This window comes from Mustela nigripes, chromosome 16, assembly GCF_022355385.1.
Source record: "Mustela nigripes isolate SB6536 chromosome 16, MUSNIG.SB6536, whole genome shotgun sequence".
NCBI classification, from domain to species: domain Eukaryota; kingdom Metazoa; phylum Chordata; class Mammalia; order Carnivora; family Mustelidae; genus Mustela; species Mustela nigripes.
The window spans coordinates 5,562,543-5,571,172 of NC_081572.1; the positions used below are offsets into that span (position 1 = coordinate 5,562,543).

At 55.9% G+C, this 8,630-nt stretch overlaps 1 protein-coding gene and 1 long non-coding RNA gene across 2 annotated transcripts; one reads left to right on the forward strand and one right to left on the reverse strand.

Moving 5' to 3' along the window:
• Positions 1-65: 65 nt before the first annotated feature.
• Positions 66-2,849, forward strand: LOC132004576 (uncharacterized). The gene is made up of 2 exons (XR_009400549.1): positions 66-433; positions 2,421-2,849. It is a non-coding gene; the product is annotated as an uncharacterized LOC132004576 (long non-coding RNA).
• Positions 1,098-8,311, reverse strand: TSEN54 (tRNA splicing endonuclease subunit 54). Its single transcript, XM_059381133.1, has 11 exons — positions 8,204-8,311; positions 7,910-8,074; positions 7,734-7,797; positions 7,566-7,649; positions 7,154-7,252; positions 6,096-6,148; positions 4,156-4,257; positions 3,287-3,930; positions 2,523-2,583; positions 2,099-2,215; positions 1,098-1,592 (listed from the first exon to the last, which is right to left on the reverse strand). The coding sequence occupies exons 1-11, from the start codon at positions 8,257-8,259 to the stop codon at positions 1,442-1,444; spliced, it is 1,596 nt and encodes a 531-aa protein (XP_059237116.1). The 5' UTR covers positions 8,260-8,311; the 3' UTR covers positions 1,098-1,441.
• Between the last annotated feature and the right edge of the window lie 319 nt (positions 8,312-8,630).

Consider the following 8,630-nt stretch of genomic DNA (forward strand, 5'->3'; position numbering starts at 1 on the left):
GGCTGGCCTCGCAGGGCCGCCAGCCCCGGGCCCCAGCGGCCCCGCCCCCGGGCCTGGCTCCGCCCCTCCACGGCTCCGGACCGACGGGGCGGGAGCGCAGGGAGGGAGTGGGGGGCGGGCGGCCGCCGCTCTCCGGCCAATCCTCGACCCCGGGGAGTGCGGAGGCGGGGCCGCAGCCGGCGTGAATATGCACGAGGCACTGCGGACCCACCCCCGGCCTCACCTGCGCGCACCTGAACTCAGGCTGGCACGCCGCGCCCAGTGTCCTGCCGCGTGCGGGAGGAAATAGTCCCTGGGACGCACGGCATCCTGGGCCGCCTCCAGGCCGGATCGCCGAGGGGAGCGGCCCCTCCCCCACGTCGGCCTGGAGCGACTGCGGGAGGGACGTAGCCGCGCCTGCTCTTCCCGAAGACGCCCAACCCAGTCCGAGCGGGTGAGCGGTGGACCCTGGGCGGTTTCGGGACCCAAGAGCGAGGTGGCTTGGGGACGGGGGCGTCGCCACGAGGCGCCTCCCCTCGGGGCGGGTCCCGAGTCTGAACCCGGGTCCTCCGTGTCGCTGCGGAGGCAGGAAGGCGCCCAAGGCCCCGAAGGACAGCAACATTGACCGGAGTTTTTAGCGCAACTGGAGAGTGAGTTGCAGCGACTAGAGGCGGGAGCGGAAGGGGCGCGGGGGCCAGGGACGCGAATGGCGCGCTTCACAGCACGACCCGAAGCACTGGGGTTCAAGGCGCGCCGACGTGGCGCCTCCCCGCCGCCCCTCTATCCCGAAGCGGCTGCGTTCAGGGAAAGCCCGATGGAGCGCCAGCCTCCCTCCGCGGACGACCATTCAGAAAGCCAAGCTAATTAGGTCTGAGACTTCCCGTGCCCCGGGCGCAGGCCCTGAGAAAGGTGCGGGGTCGCGTTCTTGCCCTCCCGGGGAGACTTTTCTTCGCTCCCGCGCCAGAGAAAGCGTTGTGTGCGGGCGGGCAAAGACAGGGTGAGGGCCTGGGGGCCATGTCCGCGGACATCGGGACTTTGTGGGGGCGGGACGGGGAGAGGAGGGGAAGGAGGGCTGGAGGCTCCAGCCGGGGACTCGTGCACTATCTCCAGCCACAGCAGAAAAGCGATCTATTTTTTAATGGCTTTGGCTTTATCGCACGAAGCAGGCACCCTCTCGTTTAAAGGCACAGAGTCCTCTCTTCTGCCCCACCCCGCTGGGTCTCTGAAATCTAGTCCTGAGTTCCAAGACAGCAGTCTCAGGCCTGGGACTATGGAAGCCAGGAAGGGGGGGGGGGGCATGGCTTCGTTCTCCTGCAAGCATCAGACACCCAGGGCTAAGGCCCAGACCAGCCCCTGAAACTACAGGTCAGAGTCTGAGTATAAGAGGCAGTGGAGATGGTCCCTGAGAGTAGACAGTCCAGGTCCCCCAGAGCAGGTCCCATGCCCTGCCAGAGCAGCGTGACTAGTGTTCCAGATCCCTGGGCAGCGTGAAGTCCCTGAAGCTGTAGAAGGAGATGTCTCCATGATCCACCAGGGCAAAGATCAGAGGAACATCCCCACTCTGGTAGGATAACCGCTTGAGGGTACAGAGGTCTGGAACTGGCTCATCAAATCTGCAGGGATAGAGTTAGACTGAGACGTGGACATAGGCCACCCATAAAGTCTGAGCCCCCAGCCCTCTTCGGCTACCAGGGAAGGGAAATCATTAAGACAGGAGTTGAGGGTACAAGAAGTCGGGCCTCTGGACTCTCCTATCTGCAAACTGCTTGGCTCTGACCTGTTCTCCAAGAGTGACCCAGAGCCTTGATTGGGTATGGGGGCTCGGAAGAGTGAGCTCTTAGCTTGTGAATCTCTCTGATTCACATCCCTTCTGCTAGATGAGCCCTGCAGTAAATGAGCACAGGACAGAGACAACCAAAGATGCCAGGAATGAAGGCTAAGGACCTGGGAAGTTCCGGTTCCAATAGCACAGACTGGCTGTGCGGCCCTGAGTTAGTCACAGCTCTTCAGAACCATGGTTCTTCTAACTGGCAAACTGGCCAGGGGCATAGAGGGCAGGTTCATGTGGTTTATAAGAGAAGGGGCAGCAGCCTGGGAGTAGTGCACACTGGTCTCATACCCACTAATGCACATCCGGGCGTAGGGCCTGCCAGGGTTATTCTTTCGGAATGTGGCCACGGCATCAGCCTGGTAGATGTCAAAGCTGATCTCCAAGCCCCCAGACTTCTCCAGCAGCCTGAGGACACAGTGAGAAACCTTAAGAAACAGGGACCCTCCACCTCCCTTTTCCCTGCCATGCTTTCCCTCCCACAGTTCCCCCAAGCAGCCTCATCAAGAGGAATTGAGGTCCTCCCACTTGGGCAGGGGAAGGTTCCAGCTGCCTATCTCAAAATCCTCGGGCTAAATCCACCTCTTGCCTTTCATCCCTCTCTCTCCCCTAGACACACATGAATATCCCCCAGCTCATGTCCAACCTCAGGAGTCAAGCTGAGTCAAGCCAGCTGCCAATTCCTGCTAGCAGCCAAGGCACCCTGGAGACTCACCGGGCACCTCCATCAGCAAGGTGTGTCGTCTGCAGCACAGAGAGATGCTGCAGGGCTGTGGCTGTGAGGACAGTGAAAATAAGGTGTTGGCGGGGGGGAGTCAACTATCTACAGACTCCCCTGACATTTCTGAATCTGCCATCTAGTTTAGTGTTGCCAGACTTAACAGATTAAATTGAAAAAAAAAATTGTAGGTATGTCCAATATTTGGAATAACTTACACTAAAAAAATTAGCTGATTATCTGAACTTCAAATAGAACCCATCTAGAGGCAACCCTAATCTTGTTACTTAGAATCTCCCATGTTCTCATAAAGATTGTAAAGAATTCTGCATCTCTTAATACTGTTCTTGCCCTATCAGTTCCCTGTTCTTAACAATGCAAGGTGTACCAGTAAGCCTTTTATTTGGCCAAGATGGCACCTCCTTGCTCCCCTGTCCCCGAGTTGAGAGAACAGGGACCGCAGCAGGCTGGTGGCAGAGCCGCCGGCATGCATCTTGTTTATGATTTTAAGGATACAGTTGTAGTTTCATTCCCCCTCGCCTCTCCCTGGACACAGACTCGCCATTTCCAAACCTTCCCACATGGATCCTTTTGCTGCTTTGCAGAACAGACTGTCCTTGTGGGTTCCACTCCATGGGACAGCTCTCTCCGCCCCAGCTTTCTTAAGCCTCAATTAGTCATGGCCAATCCATGTCCCTTTCAAAGTCTTAGGACTCCTCAGCTGCCAGGGCCTGCAGGGCTTTGGCAGGGTAAGGAGGTACCTGGGGAGTCTGCCTGGCCAGGACTCAGCAAGGGTCTGACAGGCTGGTCCCACAGATGTGGGGGGCGGCTCCGGCTCTTCTGCAGGTGCCGTGTTCGCAGCAGCTGCTTGTATTCCTGCCAACTGGAGCAGCAGCGCACCTCGGGATCTGAGTTCACATCCTCCCGGAAGTGCTGGGCCTCTGCATGTTGCTCCCGTTCCCTCCTGGAGAGCTTCTCCTTCCTCTGGTTCAGCTTCTGACACCAGGATTCGGCATCTGTCTCCCGCCCAGTGACATTGACGGGGAGCAGTTCTGGGGCTGGGGCAAGCAGAAGGGTGTGGCGGCTATCTGAAGCCATGTTGGGGAAGGAGATCTGTTCAAAGTTCCAGCGTGGCTTACGAACCCCCTTGACCCCGTTCTCTACTTTGCCACTCTCCTGGCTGCACCCCACCCCCTCATGAGCCAGGTCAGGCCAGGGCTGCAGGGATCCCAGAAGCTCAGATGGGCCCACTGGGCCCTTTACAGGGTTTGACTCCTGAGGTTTCTCCTCTCCGCATTGGTTGTTCTGGTTGCAAGGAGGTGGGCTGGAGATTGTCAGGCTCTCTGGTGTCTCATTCACCCCCTGCGGGGGATTCTCCAGGGCCTTGGCCTTCTTATTAATGCACCTGAGGGATGTGGGGAGGAAATTCAGCATATCTGCTCCTGATGGCTGAGATGCACACGTCCCACACACCTGCTGCTGCCTCCAGGAACCCACTAGGGAGACACCCAAGCCCAGCTCTTAAGCCAATGTTTTCTCCAAGGTCCCTCAAACAAGTACTCCCTTAACAGCTCTGCTCCCCAGAACTCCCTGGGCGGGGGGGTGGGGGTGGCCATGTGGGAAACACTACCGAGAGCTGGAGCTCCTCCTCTTCCTCTTGCCATTCTGATCCTCTAAGCACCGGGCACTGCCGTCCAAGTTCAGCTGTCTCTCGTAAGGGGACAGGATGGAGCTGTGGGGTGAGAATCGGGTGGGCAACAGATCCACTTCCTCAGCCTGGAGTTCCCAGTGGAATTTGTGAGGGACTGGCCCAGAAGACAAATCAGGGGGCCAGGGTCAAAGCCAAACCCAAGGGCCAAGTCCCTGGGCAGACCTGCAAGCAAGGTAAACGGAGGCAACCGCAGAGGCCTGCCCATGTGTCTTTGCCCAGGCCTCTGGGTCTCACCAGTGGCCCCTTTGAACGGAGACTTACTGGAACCAGGGCTCCTGGAGAGCTGGCAATAAATGATTAACCACTAGTGAGAAAAATGAAGAGACCAGAAAACTTGGAAAATACAGAAAAATAAAAATACAAACATTTTTGGTTCTTATAAACATGCACCCTCTCTCATATGGTTTTTTCCTATCAAAAATTACATTGTACTGGGGTGCCTGGGTGGCTCAGTCGGTTAAACATCTGCCTTCAGTTCTTCAGCCATCACTCTATGGCTGATGGTCTCTGTGGCTCTTAGCAATGCTGAGCTATTAAGGTGATCATGTTTAGAGGCCCCAGAAGGAAAGAACATCTAACGTGGGACCCAGTAGATGAGCCCCAAGAACATGGGACCCATCGTGATCTTGGGGTCCTGGGATCAAGTCCCACATCCGAGGTGCCTGCTCAGCAGGGAATCTGCTTCTCCCTCTCCCTCTGGCTCCTGCACTCACCCATGCTCTCTCTCAAAATCTTAACATACTGCTATTTAATTTCTTCTTACTCTCAATAACGTATTATAGACGTAACCCCTTCTGACTATAGCATTGTTCCCTACCAAGATTTTTTTATGGTGCTAAGGCTACACTTTCCAAATGATACCCACTAGACACAAGGGGCAATTAAAATTAAATTAGATCCATTAAAATTAAACAAAAATTCAGTCCCACAGTTGCACAAGCCACATATATTGGACAGCAGAGACCTGGAATGTTTTTATCACTGCAGAAGGTTTTACAAGACAGTACTGCTCTAAGGGAAAAACTCAAATTTGTGTGACCATGCCGTCCCCGTTGAACTCACAGGATGTTTCCAAGTTCACCAGTTTTGCAAAGTGATGATTCTTTTGTGTAACCTCCCCACTAAATACAAGTTCTGTGAGGGCAGTGACTTTGCTATTCCTCAACAATGAGCACAGGGCCTAGCACTCAGTAAGAAATCAACAAATACTGTCAATGAATGAATGAACATTTTCACAGGTGAACTTTGCACACATCTGTGTCTATTTCCTTGGCATATATCTCACTTTTAGGAAGTGAAGGGCATACTTGTTCTAGAATTTTCGTGACACACTATCAAACAGTGAAGAGTACACCAGTTTCCACTCTATGGCTGATGGTCTCTGTGGCTCTTAGCAATGCTGAGCTATTAAGGTGATCATGTTTAGAGGCCCCAGAAGGAAAGAACATCTAACGTAGCCAAAGGAATGTGAGACCCTACTCAACTGTTAATGCCTCACTTGGCCCGCCACTCACGCATGCACTTGACAAATCTGCTTACACACCCACTGAGGCACCGTTCTGGGTTACAGCTATGTGCCAGTGCACTGCCATGAGCTAGAAGTGCTTAATCGTTATCTGCAGAGCCATCAGGCTGAAGATGGGGCTCAATTTGATAACCCAGGAAAAGCTGAAATGACCTAGACTTGTCCCAGCGTGCCTCTTGATACAGCACTTCCAACAGAGACCCCCAGCCCATGCCCAGGGAGCTGCAGCTCCAGATAAGGATTCCAGGTCAAGAGAGGCCATTTTCCATCTTGGGGCTCATCTACTGGGTCCCATGAGTGGAATAAATGGGAGGGAAACGGGATTGGGATTTACCTTGGTTGGAATCGTCGAACCACGTAGCCCAGTCTCTTCAGGTGGCTGAAGGCCTCAAAGAAAAAAAGTAAAGATCAGAGGACCACTTTTGAAAACACCAAATAGTTCCTTCAGACAGGAGCCACTCCCCATTTGGCCTCCCCTGCCCCTCCTGCACACCCCAATTCTAAACCCTGGGATTGGCTGGATCATACTCCATTATAAACACCCTCCCCAAACTAAGGTCCCAGTCTCTGAATTCCTGTCTCTTGCTTACCTTACTCCGGGCATAAATGACATTCAGCATTTTCTTGATTTAAATGCAAAATCCCAAAAAAGCTGATAGCTGATGAATCAGGAAAAGAACTACACACTAGAATGTTATGATACCAAAGCTGTCCAGTGCAAAACTCCTGACCAGAGTGTGAACAAGGAAGTGGCAAAAGGCAGTAGACAGCACACTCCCCCACCCTGCCCCTCCACCCTATACGTCCACAGACAGGAGTAGGGTAGGAGTGGTCTTGGGTAAAGAACCCTATGTCCATCCTTGTGCTCTAATACCCGTGTCAGAGAGATGTATGCAGGAATGAGCCCATCCTGCTTGATATCTCAGCAGCCTTCAACATAGCCAATTACTTCTTCCTTCTTTTGGCTTCCGTGGCACCACCTCTCCTGGTTTTTCTCCTGTGTTGTCAGACACTCCTTGGTCTGTTTCTGGTTCCCTATCTTTCCCCTCATCACACTGGAACCCTCCAGGTATCAGACCCAGCTCTTGATCCTGGCTACGTTCAGGTGCAGCCCTGTGGTTTTAAATACCACCCACAAGCTCCTGATGTCTACATTTAGGTCTCTAGCCTCGTGCCCCTCCCCAGCGCTCAGTTCTGTGAAGTCAGTCATTCAGTTGCTTGTTCACTTATTCCCAATTGCCACCACTAGGATGCAGGCACCGTGACCGCAGAGCCCTTGGCTGTCTTGTAGTCCCAGCACATAGTTCTGTGTCTAGCACCTCGGGGGTACTTATGAATCCTCACTGACTCAGTGGACGGGTGGCTCCTTTCCTGGGAAAGGGTGGCAGATACCTGGTACTGCAGAAAAGTCACAGTGTCCTCAGTCAGCAGTAGCTGGTAAGCCTCCTGAATAGACAGTGGCAGATCTTGGTGGAAAAGCTGGATGGAGCCCTGCAAGTGGGGCCAACAGCTCAGCTTGTGGACCCTCCTGCAGTGGCTCAACCAGTGGGGCAACTTCGAGGCGGTGATACATGGGCGCCCTTCCTTCCCCCCCTCCACCGTCACAGCAAGAATGTGGCCAACCAGAAAAGGAGGGCACCACCTCTAATTCGGGGACGGGAATCCCCGCTCTCCGCATGGTTCTAGAATTCGCGTTACAAGCTTCTTGAATCCTCAGTTGTATATACACTTTTACTCTAATAAAAACATGTCCTTTTGGTTCCTTGCTCCCAACCCTTCCTCCCCCTCCGAGGGCCCCACTCACACACTCCAGCAGATATAAGGCCTCTTCGGGGTGAAGCCGCTGCCGGCCCTGCTCTGAGAAGCCCATGGTCTGCCAGAATTTACCCTGTGCAGGACCCAGAGCGAATGTCACAAAGAAGCCAGGAAGGCACAAGAAGGCGGGTCCCTCTCCCCGAGCCCCGCCTCTCACCGCAGGAGACTTCAATTCCACGAAGCCCTCTTCCGGCCTCCACTCGGCAGCCACCAAACTGCCCCTGGCGAAGAGTGGGGAGGGGGTCCGTCTGAGTCCCCCCGCGAAGTCCACGGGCTCCAGCCGCCCCGCCTGCCCCGGCCCGGCCCGGCCCCGCCCCGGCCCGCCCCCCTCACAGGCGCTCCACGCGCTCCTCTGCCAGCAGCTGCCAGAGCTCCTCGCGGCACAGACGCAGCCGCTCGGCCTGGGCCGCCGAGCCGTCGGGCAGGAAGTCCTTGGGGCCATGCGAGCGCTGAGGCAGCTTCTGGGACCGCGAGCGGGCAGCGAGGAGCTCCCGGGCACTGGGGAAGGAAGAGACGCCGGGTCAGCGCTGCGCGCTTGGCGCCGCGCGGCCCCGTCCGACATTCTCGTCCCCTTCCCCTCCCCCCGCCCTCTCCGCATGCCCCGCGCCTCCGCGGGCCGGACCGCACCAGAGCACGCGCCCGGCGGGAACCTCCACGGCCGCCGGCTCGAGCTCGGGCTCCATCGGGCCGCCGTCTGCGGCTGCGCGCGCACCGCCCCTGACCCGCCCACCGCCGGAACTCCGCGCGGCCCTAGCGTCCGCAGATCCTCCCTCCGCTCCACCAGCCTCCGGCTCGACCCACCGGCTTTGCACCTTCCTGGCTGTCCTAGAGCCTGCCAGCAAACTTGTGCCTCGATTCCGGGGGCAGAGCGAGTGCCGGTTTCCGGATTTAAAGGAGTTCACCTCTCCTTCCCAGCGCCCCCCTGAGTTCCTCTGTAGTAAAAATTGAGGAACCCGGCATCTGAGAGTGTGGACAGTCAACAGACATGGACAGTCAAATGTGCCAGAATTTACCCTGTGCAGGACCCAGAGCGAATGTCACAAAGAAGCCAGGA

Excerpts from the sequence above, each read along its gene's own strand:
- TSEN54 (XM_059381133.1), bottom strand. The coding sequence starts at position 8,259 with ATGGAGCCCGAGCTCGAGCCGGCGGCCGTGGAGGTTCCCGCCGGGCGC. Across the intron at positions 7,650-7,733 it reads TGGAATTGAAGTCTCCTGCG|GGTAAATTCTGGCAGACCAT; the intron begins GTGAGAGGCGGG and ends GGTCCTGCACAG. Across the intron at positions 6,149-7,153 it reads TGACTTTTCTGCAGTACCAG|GCCTTCAGCCACCTGAAGAG; the intron begins GTATCTGCCACC and ends TTTTTCTTTGAG.